The sequence below is a fragment of the Crotalus tigris genome, unplaced genomic scaffold (genome assembly GCF_016545835.1).
Source record: "Crotalus tigris isolate CLP2741 ecotype Arizona unplaced genomic scaffold, ASM1654583v1 scf7180000020074.1721668, whole genome shotgun sequence".
NCBI lineage: Eukaryota > Metazoa > Chordata > Lepidosauria > Squamata > Viperidae > Crotalus > Crotalus tigris.
In genome coordinates, this window is record NW_024097846.1 from 1,703,912 (window position 1) to 1,721,668 (window position 17,757).

General features: G+C 38.2%; 1 protein-coding gene across 1 annotated transcript in view; it reads left to right on the plus strand.

Annotated features, from left to right (window-relative positions):
• The window catches only part of LOC120318140 (sterol O-acyltransferase 2-like), a 36,558-nt gene extending 18,912 nt beyond the window's left edge, over positions 1–17,646 (plus strand). Inside the window, exons 5-13 of the mRNA XM_039365462.1 lie at positions 607–889; positions 2,515–2,590; positions 3,638–3,719; positions 3,915–3,960; positions 4,558–4,687; positions 14,408–14,505; positions 15,476–15,574; positions 15,988–16,181; positions 17,507–17,646. Coding sequence (XP_039221396.1) covers positions 607–889; positions 2,515–2,590; positions 3,638–3,719; positions 3,915–3,960; positions 4,558–4,687; positions 14,408–14,505; positions 15,476–15,574; positions 15,988–16,181; positions 17,507–17,516 — 1,018 coding nt within the window. The 3' untranslated portion in view covers positions 17,517–17,646. The remainder of the gene's footprint in view (positions 1–606; positions 890–2,514; positions 2,591–3,637; positions 3,720–3,914; positions 3,961–4,557; positions 4,688–14,407; positions 14,506–15,475; positions 15,575–15,987; positions 16,182–17,506) is intronic.
• The last annotated feature ends 111 nt before the right edge of the window (positions 17,647–17,757 follow it).

A 17,757-nucleotide genomic window follows, 5' to 3' on the forward strand; every position in this document is an offset into this window, starting at 1 on the left:
TGGAAAAATATAGAAACTAGGAACAGAGAAAGGGATTACATGAAGAAAACTAATCCTTTTAGAGAGGATGGGATCTGCAAAAACCCAAACAGCCATGTGATGACGGCAGAATAATATACAAATATTTCTCTGACAAGCATGTTGAGTAATGTTCCTAGTGTAATAGGCACATCAAATACCTCACCATCCTCTATTCCTGACCTATTGAAATTGTGCTGCGAACCTTTTTTTGTGGATCCAATATTTTAGAGTAAAGATTATGAAACCAAGATTATGAAATCAAACAAGGTTATGAAACAAAATGAGAGAGACTGATCATAATTCTTTTAGTTGGGGAAGGGGATATTCCTTCATCTAACTCTGATCTGTCTATTTTGAAGAGTTCATTGAACCTTTCATGGGTTTACCTCCTCAAAATAGCAGGACCCATCCCTTTCACTTTTCAGCAATTATATCACTGAATATTGGGGATGCCCCAAAGAAAGCTCAAGGGGTTGCAGTAGAGGCAGAGGGATATGGGTCACCTGAGGTGCTTATTTTAATTTGAAACATCCTTATCTTTTGGGCAACATCCTTAGAGCGCCTTTTCTTCTTTGTCTTCCACAGTCTTGTTTGGGATTTCGATCTCATTATCAGTAGCTTTCGACAACTCCCCACAGCACTCTTTGCCTGGCTCTGCATGTTCCTCTACACCTTATTTGTGCCCTACCAGGCCCTGCAAATATGGTCAGGCCGCTTGAAGATGACCAGGTTCCCCAACCTCTTGACAGTCACCTTGGTGGTGTTGGTGCTGCTCTGCCACACTGCAATGCTGGGCTTCTTCCCCCTCTATATCCTTCTCTCCTGTGATTTGGGAATTGCCTCCCGTTTTATTGTCATCTCTGAGCAGGTATGTCACTGGGCCAGCACAAAGGAAGTTGGTAGAGGGGAAAGGATTTCTTAAACAGCAATGAGGGTAGTTAAGATGAGGTTGGATTTGTGAAGGAACTCTGGTTGCCATAGAATATCTCAGTGTGGAAAATATAGATAGCAGCAGGTGCTACAAAGGCCCCCGAAAGCATAAATTTATACTACCAAACACAGGCCACATATGTGCCATTGCACAGAGAAGACATGGCAACCTCACTCCAGGTTTAAGGTAGTTGTCTCCTATCTCGTGCCCTCTGGATGGTCTGGACTGGTCCCATAAACCCCAAATAGGGGCATTAAGGATGGCCAGGTCAAACACATATTCTTTACTATACATTGCCCTGAATAAGATATACAGTACATTCTTTTTAATCTTGTGGCAGAAGGTATGCTCCTTAGCAGCCATGGTCATGCATACATTGTGTATAAATGCCTGCAGTAGCAATTGCCATGGCCTCAAATAGATGAGGGCAATTTGGAAATAAACCTCCCCTTGAGCATGAGAAATAGGTGGGGATAGCGACGCCCGTCCAATGGAGACATGTGCAGTACTTCAGTAGGCAGTGAGGAATGGAAGGAGAAGGTAGTGTTGTAGTTAACTCATCCACTGGATCAGTTGAAAATTAACCCTGCCATAGAAAATCCCTCCAAAGGTGAAGTGCGTGCAGTAAAAGGATTCCTGTATGTGAAAAAACTGCCAGCAACTGCGATTCATCATGAACTGTAATGTTGTAATGTTTATGGAGCAAATGTGATGAGTGAAGGCGTCGTACGTCAGTGGTGTCACATGTTTAAAGATGGACAAACTGACGTGCACGATGAGGCAAGGCCACCCATCTGTAGTCAGCAATGAACTGATGCAGAAAATTGACAAAAAGGTCCATGAAGTTCACTGGTTCATGATATCTGCGATTTCTTTACACTTTTCCCAAATTTCTCACACTGTTTTGTATGAGGTAGTGACAGAAAATTTGGGATATCGCAAGTTCTGTGCTTGTTGGGTACAAAAATTCCTTTCTGAGGAGCACAAAACACAACCAAATGGGTTCACGATGCTGTTATGGGGTGCCTTCATTCCCAGGCAGGAGATTTTTTTGCAGAAGGAATTTCAAACCTTGTAAGATGTTATGATAAGGGGCTCAATTTGAATGACAGTTATTGCGAAAAGTAATGTAATGTTGTATTTTTCTAATCTGTATAGTAAAAGTTCTGTATCTGCACATGTCTGTCATTGATAACCAAATGGAGGTTTATTTCCGAATTGCCCTCGTATGTTCTTCTTGCAAATTGGAAGACTAGCAGATTTCATTCAAGCAAGACAATGAGCTGAAAAATCAGCAGGCAGTATAGCTGACAGATAGCCAAGTGCCATTTCTATCTGAAAAGTCTAAACAGACAGAGTCTGGAGCACCATGTGAGCATTAGAGACCTCTTGGATCAGCCCATCCATCTGAGCTGATGGGTCCAATTCCATTCTTTGAATATCCACAAGGATAGTACCGAAGGACAGGTAGATGGCATAGCAGAATACTAAAGTCCCCTGCAAGAATATCTATATGATGTAACTTCACACTGTTTCATTGCTCATTTCGCCCTCTGGGGTAGATCCGGTTCCTGATGAAAAGCCACTCATTTCTGCGAGAATCGATGCCCCCTCTTCTCCTTGCCAGGGACCAAGTTGGTGAGTTTGACTTGAAGGCCCTTAGTCATGATTACAATGGCTGTAAGTTGTCCCCATAGTCCCCAAACTGATTTTACATCAATGGCAGCATTTTAGTTGTAGCATAAGCTAGTCATCCAACCATTGGCCTCCAAATGCTAATCACAGACTTTCTCAACTTATGACAGCTGAGGAACTATTGGATTACATTTTCCATTTTCCTGTCAGTGATTGGATCATGTTAGATGTTGTAAGTAGACTTTAGGTATATCAAAATGCTAAGAAAAGTTATATGGATTCAAAGCAAAAGAAACCTCTTGCTTGGATCAAGTACACTTCCCCATATCCCTCACCAAATCACAATTTCTCCTATTTGTCAAACTTCATTTTGCATGAAGAGGTCAAAACATGGGAGATTTATTTATTTATCTATTTATTTATTTATTTTTCTTATTAGGATACAAAGCAGCTCAAAATGTTTTTTTTTTAAAAAAATCTGACATATAATGCAAGATTTTATTGATTGCATTTTTTTTCCTTATACATATCCCTGTGAACACATGGAATAGACACTTCCCTAGTTTGTTGCTTTTGTATACCAATGGAGACAGATTTTTTCAGAAAGCTTTAATTCTGCATCCTGTATCATATCTTAACTATAGTGGGTTTTGCAGCTACTTTTTGTAGATAAGTATCTTGATAAGAAGGGCTGTAGTTAGAATGCCATATTGCAGGATAATTCTGCCGACTGCTAGAAGTTCGATTCTCACTGGCTCAAGGTTGACCTTCCATCATTCCGAGGTCAGCAAAATGAGAACCCAGATTGTTGGGGGGCCATATGCTGACTCTGCAAACCTCTTAGAGAGGGCTGCAGTGCTACTGCTACTGCTATCATCACGTACACATAAAGCTCTGCATTCCTCCTGCTGAAACAGTATGCAGAGATAAGATGTCTCCAATTGAGCATCATGTGTGTAACTCTTTCTTCAGTGTACAACACAAACTGCTGTCTCGGTACTTGTCCCTGTGTACTTTCAATAGTTCCTTTGCTTCTTTCCCCTACTCCAGGGAAGATAAGCCCTCCTGAATTATCAACATACTTGTATTTTCTCTTCTGCCCTACTTTGATCTACAGAAAGAGCTATCCGAGGTGAGTCTTTGCATATCGTCCTTGTATTTTGGGGCTGCTTGGTTTTTCAGCTATATCAGAAAAAGAGTGGGCAAAACAGGCTTCAGTGTCTATAGTCCATGCCCCTAGAGCAATGGTGTAACCATTGTATTTCCCAAGAAAAGGGAACTGCACCCTTATCACATCTCAACGCAATCCCTGCTCCTTTCCTTATAGAGATCCATACATCCGCTGGAGTTACGTCATCCAAAAATTGGTTGAGGTGAGTAAAACACATTAAAGTTTCCATTGGCGGGTTGGTTTTATCTGGCCTCTTTATGGATTAGAAAAGACTGAGCTAAACTGGGAATCCTAAGGTATCTTAGGTGGCCAAGGTAGTAAATAGCAATAACACTTTAAGAAACCCTGAGTGATTAAAGGCTACCATTTAAATTTCCCAGAGTTCTCTAGCCTTGAGTGAATTACAACATTTGTCCTGAGTCATGTTTGATGCAAAAAAGTTCACTGCCCCTAAGAGATGTACAATTTAAAATTTTAGACACAATTTACATATTTTCAAACATCTCCTAAAGGAAAACAAAAGGAAAAAGGATTTGAAAGAGAGCGGAGTTAATGGAACTTAGAGCCATTCAGCAAGTGAGTGGTGCAGAAATCTATGACAGGTTGACTAAAACTAAAGAAAAGGGAGGACAGTATTTGGGCATTGTAGGAGATTAAAATGGCAGCCAAATCCAGCTTTTGAAACCATAGATGAGAAGAAGATTGTTCTTAGTCATAGCCAAGGCAACCAGTATGCCTTGCCAGAAGACTGAGATGCTAGTGGATCACTAAGGTAGTATTTTTTCTCTCCATCCTACAGTTCCTGGCGAGTATATATTTTCTGAATTTCCTTATGAAATACTCCTTCATCCCTATGTTCAAAAACATGCATAAGCAGCCCTTCACCATCAAAATCCTGCTACTTTCCATCTTTGATTCAGTAGTATCTGGTATGTGGAAACAATTATGATTTAATTTGTGTAATGGGATTACAGGATAAGGCTGATTTATCACATTTTAGAGAAAGTGAAGACGTACAACAGATATTTCTCAACTGACAACCATTTGTTTAGTGATGTTCAAAGATACCACAGCACTGAAAAAAGTGACTTATAACTATTTTTCACACTTATGGCTGCTGCAGCATCCCCATGCTCACGTGATCAAAATACACGCCGTAAATACTGGCATGTATTTATGAAGGCTGCAGTGCCCCAGAGGGTGGCACGATCACCTTTTGCATCCTTCTTTTTTTATTAAAAGTTTTATAAATTTATTACAATATAAACCCCGCCACCCCTTCCCCCCTCCCCCCACTTCCCAGAGCTGATTACAGGGTAAAGCAAAAGAATAAACAAATATAATCCAGCTAACATAAACCAATTATACTATCAATCAAAACCATAAGACACTTTAGCTCCTTATCAATACAAATATTAACAAATTAAGTCAAAAATAATAATATAATTAAAGCTATTAATAATTATCTAAAATCTGCTCAAAAGCAAGATAATACTTTTCAGTTTCATATTTCTTCTGAATATAATCAATCCATGTTCTCCAAACCATAATATATCTTTCTTGTGAATGGTCCTTCAAATAGGCGGAGAATCTTCGCCATATCTGCCAAATTAGACACTTTAAGTATCCATTCTTCCAAAGTAGGCAACAAATTTTTCTTCCAATATTGTCCCACCAATAATCTTGCAGCTGTTATAAGGTTCAACATCAAATTAGTTTCTTTAACATCAAAATCTACAATAATACCCAACAAAAATAATTGCGGAGTAAACTTAATCTTTTTCTTAAAAATCTTTTGAATATTCCACCAAATCTTTATCCAAAAAGCTTTAATATCTCTACAAGTCCACCAAATGTGGAAATACGTTGCATCTAAATTTCCACATCTCCAACATTTAGGCTGTAAATTTGGATACATGCAGGGCAACTTTTGGGGATCCAAATGCCATCTATAAAACATTTTATAAAAATTTTCTCTCAAATTTTGCGCTTGAGTAAATTTTACATTTCTAACCCAAATTGTTTCCCATGTATCCAATAAAATTGGCTCTTGAATATTTTGCGCCCATTTGATCATACAATCTTTAACCAACTGTTTCAGAATCAAATTCTATTAAAACATTGTAAATTCTTTTTATATGAGCTCGACTTTGATCTTTAATCTGTTTTACCAAATTCACATCCTCTAAAGTAATTCCAACCTTTTGATCTATACTCCACCTCAATAACAATTGATTATAATAAAACCAAGAATATACAATATTTTCTTGCTTCAACTCATTTAAAGGCTTTAATTGCCAATGCTGCCCATCCAGACTAAGTAATTCCTTATAAGAAATCTTATCCAAATTTGCTCCCCTAGATACTCCCTCAATCATGTGTCCTGGAATCCCCCAAATTGGGATTTTATAACTTAACCTATAATAATATTTCTTCCAGACATGCAACAAAGCACTTCTCAAAATATGAGTTTTAAAAACCTGATCAACCTTTTTATCATAAATTAAATACGCGTGCCATCCATATAATAAATCCCATCCCTCAAGAGAAAGAATATTTTTATTTGTTAAGTTGAGCCAATCACTAATCAACGTTAAAGCCACCGCATCATAGTACAATTTTAAATTAGGTGCCTTCAATCCACCTCTTTCCCGTGTATCCTGCATAATTTTGAATTTAACTCTCGGCTTTTTCCCTGCCCAAATAAATTTATTAATCTCCTTCTGCCATTCCTCCAGATTAGCATCTTTTTTCAAAATAGGTATCATTTGAAAAAGAAAAAGAAACTTTGGAAGTATATTCATTTTAACTGCCGAAATTCTTCCCAACAAAGATAATTGTAATTTTTTCCAATTATTTAAATCTTTTTGCACTTTTATCCATAATGTCTTATAGTTATTTTTATACAATTTAACATTAGAAGCAGTTAAATAAACTCCTAAATATTTAACCTTTTTCACTATTTCAAAACCTGTTAATCTAACCATAATGTCCTTTTCCTTCATAGACATATTTTTCGATAATATTTTAGTCTTATTATTATTTACCTTAAAACCTGAAACCTTCCCATACTGACTTAAAATTTCAACCAAATCTCTAACCGAATCTGTTGGTTGAGATAATGTCACAACCAAATCATCAGCAAAAGCTCTCAATCTATCATCACTCTTATTTATTTTTATTCCCTTTAATCTAGGTGACTCCCGAATTTTAATAAGTAAAATCTCCATTGTTAAAACAAATAACAATGGGGATAAAGGACATCCCTGTCTTGTACCCTTTTCAATTTTAAACGCTTCTGTTAAACCTCCATTAACTACGATTTGTGCAGATTGTTGTTGATATATTGCCTTAAGGCAGTGGTTCTCAACCTGTGGGTCGGGACCCCATTTGGGGTCGAACGACCATTTCACGGGGGTCGCCAAACAACACAGTCTGCCATTTTTTTTCTCCTTTTCCTTAGCTGTGCTACTCCCTTTTATTCTATTGGCTTTTGAAAGCCAATAGAATAGACTCTCTTGAACAGAGTCTAATTCTATTGGCTTTCAAAAGCCAATAGGAATTGTCCAGACTGTCTCTGCCCTGCTGAGCCCGCCAAAAGTCCCATTATGCAAATGGTGCTGCACCAGTTGAATAGTCCTTGACTTACGACCGGTTGAGTAGTCCTTGACTTACGACCGGTTGGGGGTCGCGGCATTAAAATGGTTGAGAACCACTGCCTTAAGGGCAAGTAAAAATGTATCCCCAAAATTCATTTCCTCTACTACTTTGAATAAAAATTGCCAGTCTAATTGATCAAAAGCTTTTTCAGCATCTAAAAAAATCAAAGCAGCAGGGATTTGATTGTTCTTATCCAAATACTCAATTAAGTTAACAATTTGTCTAACATTATATTTCATATATCTTCCGGATATAAATCCAGATTGGTCACTATGAACCAATTGCTTCAAAACTCACATTAGTCTATTTGCCAATATTTTTGAAAAAAAAATTATATCTGTATTCAAAAGAGATAAAGGTCTATAATTTTTGGGCTGCGTCAAATCTTGATCTTCTTTCGGAATCAATGATACGAAAGCCCTTCTCCATGATGGAGGTACCTCTGCTCCCAACAGAATATTATTTAAAAATTCCTTCAATGGTTCTATAATTTCTTCAGATAACATTTTGTAATAATTTGCTGTTAATCCATCTGTACCTGGAGCCTTACCAACTTTCAATTGTTTAATTGCCCAAATAATCTCATCAGAAGTAATTAAACCATTAATCTCATCTCTTCGATCAATAGTAAGTTTAGGAAAATGTGATTCCTGTAAATACTTTTCTATATCTAAAACTTGTTTATTTTCACTAGCGTATAACTTTGAATAAAATCTAAAAACTCCTTTTAATTAAATTTTGTTGATAAACTTCTTTACCTTTATAATTTATTTTTTCTATAATCCTAGATTTCTGTTTCTTTCGTAGTTGGTAAGCCAACCACCTACCAGGTTTATTTGCATTACAAAATGTATTATGTTGCATATACCTCAAATTAATTGCAATCTGATCAGCTATTAACATATTAAATTGCTCCTTAAGCAAACTAATAGAAGCCTTTAAATTATTGTCCAATGGATTTAATATAAGAGCCTTTTCCTTAGATTTAATTTCTGCTTCCAACTCTTTACGTTTCTGCACCTGTTTACATCTATGCATATTATTCATATAAATCAATACCCCACTCATATAAGCTTTACTAGCATCCCATAACATTGGCATCGAAGTACCCTTATGCATATTCAAAAGAAAAAAATCCTTTAAATAATCTCTACATCTCTGTAAATTCCCCTCATATCTAAATAAATTTTCATTCAATCTCCAAGTCCTTCTGTTCCCATCTTCAGTAGATAACTCCATCCATACAAGACTATGGTCTGATAATATTCTTGGGAATATCTTGACGTTCTTCACCCTAGAAAAGAGATCATTAGTAATTTAAAAAAAGTCAATTCTGATGCCTGTCTGAAAAAAAAGTGAAGTCTCTTTCTTCCATATTCCGTTCACGCCAAATGTCTCTAAGTTCCAAATCCTCCTTCAAATAAAAAAAAAACTTTAGGTAATTTTGCATGATTAGGAGATTTAAAAGAACCCTTTTTATCTTTAATTGAGTCTAAAACACCATTCCAATCTCCCATCATAATTACTGATTTATAATCTAATTGAGTTATTTTCTGATGTATCATCTTATAAAAATATTTTTGTTGCTGATTAGGAGCATATAGTCCAATAACAAGACTTCTCTTGCCATTTAATAATAAGTCAATAATAACATATCTTCCTTGTGGATCAGAATCAATTAACTTCGGTGATAAGTCTTTCCTCACATAAATAACTACTCCTGCTTTTTTCTGCGGAGCAGAGGCTGGGAAATGTACTCTCAGCCAGGAGTTAATCAAATATTTTTCATCTTTTGAAGCAATATGAGTCTCTTGCAAACATATAACATCATTCTTATGTTGTTTCAAATAGTAAAATACTTTCTTTCTTTTCTGTGGTAAATTCAAACCATTAACATTCCATGTCAGGAACTTTGCCATATCTAATGGCTTGAAGCCTTTGGAACACTGCATCTAAATCCGCAGTTGAAGACTTCTTTGGTCTTGTTCCTCCCACTGGCTCAGAGGTAGAAACCTGTGTAGTATCTCCAGCATCTACCTTTTGTTGTTCTTTTTCTCTATGTTTATGGGCTGCACGAGTCATTCTCTGTTCCCTTGGTTCTTCTCTTATCTCCAAACACTGTTGCATTGATTCAACCAACAACTCCTCTCCTGTTGGTGACATTGCTCCTGCAGCCAACTGACCTTCATTTCTTCTAGATCTTGGAGATGGTGGTGCATCTGCCTTCAGAACAGAAATGTAAAAATCTCTTGCTTTTAAAATTGTGTTTAATCTATGACGTGTTCCAAGATAGTTCACCACTATACCAACAGGTACATCCCATCTAAATTGAATCTGACGCTTCTTAAGCTCCTCAGCCAAAAAAGCAAAATCCTTTCTTCTTCTCAAAATTTTAGAAGGTATTTCTTTTAAAACTATAACATCTTGCGCTGCAATTTGAAAGCTTTGATTGTAAAAAACCTGTATAATTTCATTGCGAAGTGATCTTCTAGAAAAATAAATAACTACATCTCTTGGTAAATTTCTCTGCTTCACAATCCATGAATTAACTCTAAAGATTTTTTCAATATCTCTCAACATTTCTTCAATTCCACATCCCAAAATGGATGCTAGTTCTGCAGCAGTCTCTTCTTTCAAATTCTCTTTCGCATTCTCCTTCAACCTTCTTATTCTCAAAGCAAACTCCATGTCTCTGCATTGTGACATCACAATTTCATTATGTGCTGCATCCACATTATTTTCAACTCTTTCAACTCTTTCTTCCAATCTTTCAACATTTCCAGCCACCTCATCCACCCTATCATCCAGCCTTTCTACATGGGCCGCAAGCCCCTGAAGAGCCAACAAAATATCTTTCCTCATCTGATGATTTTTCTCCTCCAAAAGCTCTTCTGTCTCAAATCTGATCTTTTGTATAGCTTTCTCCAAAGAATCCTGAACCACATTCATTTTGCATCCTTCTGACCAGCAAAATCAATGGGGAAGCCAGGTTCAGTTAACCACTGGGTTGCTAACTTAACAACTGCAATGATTCACTCAAGAACTGGCATGAAAAGTCACAAAATGAGGCAAAACTCAACTGTCTCACTTAGCAAAAGAAATTTGGGGTTCAGTTGTGATCATAAGTCCAGGACTACCTGTAGCAATTCAGTGATTCATTGTAAGCCATGTTGAATTACTTTGGGTTGCAAGATGGGCAGCATATAAATTTAATAAGTAAATTGTTACCTCATCCCACAGGCCAAGATATAGATGATTTTGGACTATATGTAACACCCACAGAAAATGATGAGGTAGATCTGGCAGTCTACTAGTTTTATTCATGATGAAAGTATGTGAAATAGAACAAATGTCCAGCAAAGAAGTCTTTATGAATTCATTGTTGGATGATTCTGTTTCCTGTAAAAGGGCTTTAGCAACAGGTAGTTACTTATTCTTTTTTTCTGCTTTTGCCTCAATTATTCTCCAAGTGCCATGCGCTATGCCCCTTTGAACATTGTCCTGTTCAGATTGTCAAAGTCCATCATCTTTCCTTGCAATAAGGGGTATGCAAAAATTCTGTAGACATGGGAGAAATCTGGAGACTATGGTGCTGCTCATAAAATTCTACTTACCAAAAATGCTATCTTACTTTACTTCTGAAAAACAATTTTGTAGTCCTGGTTGCAAAGATAGATTTACAAGGCAGCTGGCAATGGGCAGCTGAAACCTTAGGAGGCAGCTTAGCTGCTGCTGAAACACATGACTCATTATTAGATGGTACAGTTAAACAATTCTGTACAGGACTTTCTCCTTCTGTAAAATTATAAGAATGCATAATGCAAATTGGTTGGATAAATGACAGAATAAAATTTTGCATTGTAGGAAGTGAAATCTGGTCTGGTTCTTATTCCAAGTTGGGAGAAAGACACAGAAGAAATGAACTGAAGCAACTGCAGTTGGAAAAGAGATCTCCATGTCAGTGACAGCAGCACGTTTCTGGGGTGGCTGACAAATTAGAGATGAGCGTAGATGGGCTTTTATACAATTTTGGGGGCTTTGTGATTGAGATGCCTGTTCATGTCCTTTATTATTTTAATGACTGTTGCCAGATTCCTATGGGGTCATGTAGGGGTCACGATTGGCTCTACAGGCAGAAGTGGAAATGCAAATCCCAGGTGTTTTGTAGTCTGAACTAATCTTGTCAGTTTCAGCTCCTTGCCTATTGTGCTGCTTATTTGGAGCTGTTGGCTGCCCTTTGTTTATGAATAGAGGGGCCTGGCTTTATGAATGGATGCAAAATACCAATCCACAAAACCTAGCCTCTTCAGGCTTCTGGTTGAGGCTATAGCAGAAAGACTGTAGGGGGAAATATTCTATTCTGCCTCTTTTAATATTCTGTAGAATATTTTATTCTGGGGAGGAGGGCCTTCCCATAGCATTTTCATAATATATATAATATGGTGCAATTTATCTATTCTGACCACAGAATTGTGAATAAATTGGTATAGGTTTTTGTGTGTTAGGATAATTATATAATTTTAGCAGTGAATCTGGATTCTAGATTCTTTGATTATTTGACTGCAGCCTTTTCTCTGCCTCTAAAAAAGAGTGATTTATGTTAAACCTATCCTCCTTCCTTGTAAAAATGTGAAGCTATTTTCCATCAGTTCCCAGCTAAAATCACTCATAGGTGTTTACTGAATTATGGAGCTGACTGCTACCTTTAGTTCAAACTACACTAACTGCCTGCCTCTTGATACTTTGCATATATGTTGAGAACAAGATCAGTTTGGTAAAACCATTGGCCTTGTAGTTAGTTTATGGTGAGTTCTAAACCTGTCTTAAGAATGGAAGGCAGCTGGAGACTTTGGGCCAGTCACTTGCTCACAGCCCAATCCACATCACAGGATTGTTGTGAAGAAAATATGGGGCAGGAGTAGTGTGTACGCAATAGAGGTGACTATCTGTAGCTCGGGTGTAGGATAAGGGTGAAGGTATGTTCTCTGAGCTTGTGGGTTGGTTCCCGAACGTTTCATTACCAGGCTAGGTAACATCTTCAGCAGAGTTTAGGGAATGTCAACATCAGTGTTCTTCTGTTCATAAGGGCTTCAGGAATGAATGTGTCAAGTGAGGATCTTGGGATGGGTCTTGTGATGAATCATGTGAGAGTCATTAGTGAGATTCTTGTGATGTGTCTAGTGATGGGGAGGTCACATCAAGTCAAAATCATTGGGAGGTGAACTGCTGGTGATGGGGGCTTGTGTGGGTTGGTTGAGGGTTGGTGCTGTCTCTGGTTGTCTGTGTGGTTGATTTGGATTTTAAGGAGTTCGTAGGCTGATTGTAGATCCATGTGTCTATTGATGGAAGTGCTTGTGGAGTGCCAGTCTTTGATAAACTCACGAGCACAGTGGGTGATAGCATGATCAATGATTTTTGTGTTGCTCCAATGGAACTGGTGCTGTTTGGTGTCAACATAGTAGAGATTAAGGATTTGGGATTGTGGCATTTGACTGCCAAGCCAGTGTTCAGGGAACCTGGTTTTAATTGACATGATGTTTGTCCCACATAGAATTGGTTGCAATCGTTACAGTTGATTTTGTAGATTACATTGTTTCTTTCATCCTTCTGTATCTTGCCTTTGGTTCTGAATAATTCCTGGTGGAATGTAGCTATGGGTTTGTGGGTTATTGCTATTCTTAGGGTTTGGAAAATTCTGGCTGTCATATCTGACACCACTCTTGGGTATTGTAGTGGTCTCCTGTGGTTTTGGTGCTGTGTGTTGGAATAGGAAGTCTTTTGGATAGCCATTATGTAGAAAGACATTAAGCAGCTATTTCTCTTCTGCTTTTCCTAGTGTTGTGGTACTGCAGTTTGTCCTGGCCCTTCTGAAGAAGATCTGATCCATGTGCATGGGTTTGGCGTAGACGCGGGTTTCCAGTTCTCTATTGTCTAGTCTCCTTATGTCAATATTGAGGATTGAATGTCTGTTGTCTATTTCTTCTTCACATGTGAATTGGATCCCAGAGAATATGTTATTGAGTAGGTGGTCTGTTTCTTCAATTTCGGAGCATTTTATGATGACAAATGTGTCATTGACATAGCATATCCAGAATTTTGGTAGGATGGTCGGTAGAGCTATGAATTAAAGCTTGGAGAATGAACCTTCACCTTCAGTATTGTGTATGTTTGCCACCTTGAGTTATATATTCAAAAGGTGGGTAAAATATAATAATAATAACAACACTTACCTGCAAGAAGAACTGGTAAGAGCACAAGATAGACAAATAGTAGAAAACAAAGACACTAAAGTGTTCTGGCACTTTAGAATTAAAGCAGACAAGCATCTGCCACACAATACTTTATGTTAACAATTATGGATAAGACAAAATTCACGAATGAAAGCAAATGTAAGTGTCCCAGGGTAATGTTGCAGGATCCAATCTGGGTCGGTTACCCGGACCAGAGTTTTTGTCTTCCAAGCTTTCGGACTTGTGCTGTTGCCCATCTTCAGGAAACTTTCTCTAGCCTAGGCTAGTGTCTGAAAGCTTGAAAGACAAAACCTTTGATCCCAGTGACTGACCCAGATCAGATCCTACAACAAAAAAGTCTGGATAGTAGACATTGTAGTATCTGGAAAAGCAGAAGAAAAGACAAAGAACTGGAGAAAAATCATAAAATATAAAGACCTGCAAATAGAACAATTGTGGCCAAAGAAAGCACAGATAGTACTAATAGTAATAGGCACCTGGGGTGCAATCCCAAAACATCTGGAGCACCACTTGAAGACCACCAACACTGACAAAACCACTATCAGTCAATTGCAAAAGGCAGCTTTGCTTGGATCAACCATGACCTAGATGATTAGATATTCCACTACGATGCTAACCTCTAAAAGTCTAAGCTAAAAGTCTAATTTGATTTGCAGTCGTCTGTCTTAAATCCATAAGAATAATTGCATTTTTAATCTCCGGGAAGAACTGATGTATTTCTTTACCTCTCTCATTCAGGAATAACTCTGGGAATCATGATCCACTATTTCCTCCTGCACTGCTGGCAAAACATGTTTGCCGAGATCCTACGCTTTGCAGACCGTTCTTTCTACAAGGTGATAACAAGGAGTGGGGGAGGTTGCAAGAAAGATACAGGGAGTCTGGATTTCATTCCTCATGGATATATTTGAATGGTCCATTGACCACTCTGTGAAGAACAGTTTGAAAAACTTTCCCAAGAATTCTGAGATGTTATGCCTCTAAAAGAAAAGCAAATTTTAACTTGCTGAAACAACTATACTGAAGAAACTGACATTGAAGTATCAAATTACTTGTAATCAAAGTAATAAATATAGGTGGTTCTCATTTAGCAGTTGGTCACAGTTACAATGATGATGATAAAGTAAAATTATGATCAGTCCTCACATTTACAATCTCTGCAGGTTTATAAAGCAAAGGAAAGTTGAAGTCAGATTGCAAGCATTTTTATCTATGCTAATTGTTTTAATGGGCTTGCAAAATATTTTACTTTTTGCTTTTGTCATATGGCACCAGAGTCACTTCAGGTGAGATGGGCAACCATGTAAATTTGGCAATAAAGAAATCTGACAAATAAATAACACAACTATTTCCACTTAATGACCACTTAACCACTTTGTTGCTGCTCTCAGTTGTGGTCACTAAATTAAGACTGCCTGTAGAAACTGCCTGTATATTGAGGGAATGTAAAAGAGATCAAATAACATGTTCTGAAAGACTTTGCAAGATCTCACATGATCCCACATCATTCATCAGCCCTCCCAATGGCTGAAATCTCACCTTTCATGGCCCCCTTGCCCCTCAATCTCACCCCTTCCCTAACACCCAGTTGCACCTGCTTGCTCTCCCACACCCAACAACAGCCACTTACCTTGCCTGTTTGGGAGTTGCAAATTCCTGCTGGTTTCCCCACTAACTTAATGATGGAAATTCTAATCCCAATTGCCCTTCTAAGTCGAGGTTTATGAAGAGTCGATTGTTCTTTTGCTTGCCTAAAATACAGGGATGTTCTAGTTTCATGCTATTTATTCCATTCTCCCTGCCTAGGACTGGTGGAATTCCAGATCATTCTCTGGATTCTTTCGGATATGGAATATAATTATACACGACTGGCTGTACTACTATATTTATCAAGATATTCTGCGGGTAGGTAAGGCTGTAATGGGCTATGTGAATAACTTTGTGGCCAGGAGGAAGAACTTCAGCCAGGGCAATGATCAACAAGAGATGCCTAAGCCCACAGCCGGAATTGGGGGGTAGAACAGCATCTCAGAAGGGATTCTCTCTTGTTGTTCAAAAAATAAAGGCCGCAAAGGAAGGAAGTGCTCTCAGACCTGCAAGATTCTATTACTGGAACCTTACAATAAAAGCACAGTTTCTAAAAGCACTATTATTTGGTTTGGTTTACTGTCTGAATACCTGAAAGTATTGGAAAGCTTACCAAACTCACCCCATATTATCCCATAAAATAGATCTGCTGCATGTAATCTCTCTATGCCTGTCTTCATTGTTAATTGGTAAGTACCAAGGTGAGGTCTCATGTGCTCCTTCTCTTCCAGCTGTTTGGAGGGAGAGCCCGAGGTGGAGCTATGCTGATTGTCTTCCTTCTCTCAGCGGTTGTCCATGAATACCTACTCACCTTGGCCTTTAGCATGTTCTTTCCTGTCATGTTTGTGCTATTTGCCATGATAGGAGGTCAGTACTCCCTCGGGAAATGGACTGAACCTTTACTCAGAGGATTCAAGCAAGGCCGGTAAAAAAATAACGTGGCATGAATTGCTCCTGGTGAACCTTCTTCCATTATGTCCTACCCTCCCCTGGTTTTGGGTTTCCACACTCCCCAAATGGTACACACTCATGTTCCTTTTGATATATTTTTTTTTTTTACCACTGGGAGGTGGAGTTGCTCCAAATTTATTTAAAGTATATGAAGCCAGTGGTCAGAGTCTTGTGGTGGGTCTTGTGATCCATCTAACCCTAACCCATCACAAGACCCTCACCTTATGTGACCCACATCTGACCCATCACAAAACCTATTACAGGACCCTCCCTTGTGACCCACACCTGAAAACACAGAGACCTTATAAACAGAACACCGACACTGACATTCCCTAAATTCCACTGAAAAGGTTACATAGCCTGGTAACGAAACCAACAAGCTTGGAGAACGAACCTCCACCCCACCTCATCTGCTCCAGATTTATTACTATTATTATTATTTCCAGTATGCTCAGTCATCACAGCCTTCAGACATCTTGGCTGCAGAATCTTGGGAATTGCTTGCCTCAAACGTGCAGCTTCCTAAATTGGGAAAGACTAGCTAAGGAAAGATTCAGGGCATTATCCTCTCCCACCCCATCCCCCATCCAGTGTTTCTCATTCTTGGGGACTTTAAAATGTGTGAACTTCAGCTCCCAGAATTTCACAGGCAGCATGTGCATTGTATTATTCCCTCAGATGGTGAATTGTATGCTTAGGCTGGAGGCTGCTTTTTCATCCCTGAGAAAATTATTTTGGTGTCGTATTTTTTTCAAATTTTGCTGGTCACTGATTGAATAAACAGTGGTTCTTCCCTGAGAAAATTAAGATTCTTTATTCCAACAGGAGGGGAAAAAAATAATGTCAAACAATTTTACAAATTAAAAAGCAAGAGCAAAGAGCAAAAACAAAATTAATAACTGGAAAACAAAATGTTGCTATTTCAGAAGTCCAGTTACAATTCCAAAACAGATGCAAGTACTCTTTTATCTGCGTCCTGATCATGACTAAAATTTAGTTGTAATCAGGATGCAGATAAAAGAGGGACAGGGAAATAGCGTAGGTTCTAGGAGCAGGGAGTTCCATCTACAAGGGTATTGCTTTGAGAATTGTCTTTCCCAAATTATTTTACCTCCATAGAAGTAGGGATGAGGCATACAGTATTGTCTTATAATTAACATGGGAATTGCTGTTATTTTAGATTTGGTAACGAAGAACATTTCTATTGCAAATAACAGTTATTAGAAATCAACAATTATCTCCTTGGCTCAGTGTGATTGGAATATATACAATTAATCCTTTTTCTGTTTGTTTTCACAGTGTTGCTTAACTTTGTTCTAAATGATAAGAGAAAAAACCCTGTCTGGAACATCATCATATGGATAGGCCACATTTTGGGCATGACAACCATTTTCTCCTTATTAAGCCAAGAGTGGTTCGCACATGCCCACTGTCCACTCAAGGAGGTGAGTAGACACTCTACCTACGCGGAGTTAGAATAAGTCTTGGGTTTCCTCTTCATGTTATTTTCCAAGAGGGTCAAGACTACTAGTTGGTATATATCCCAACTG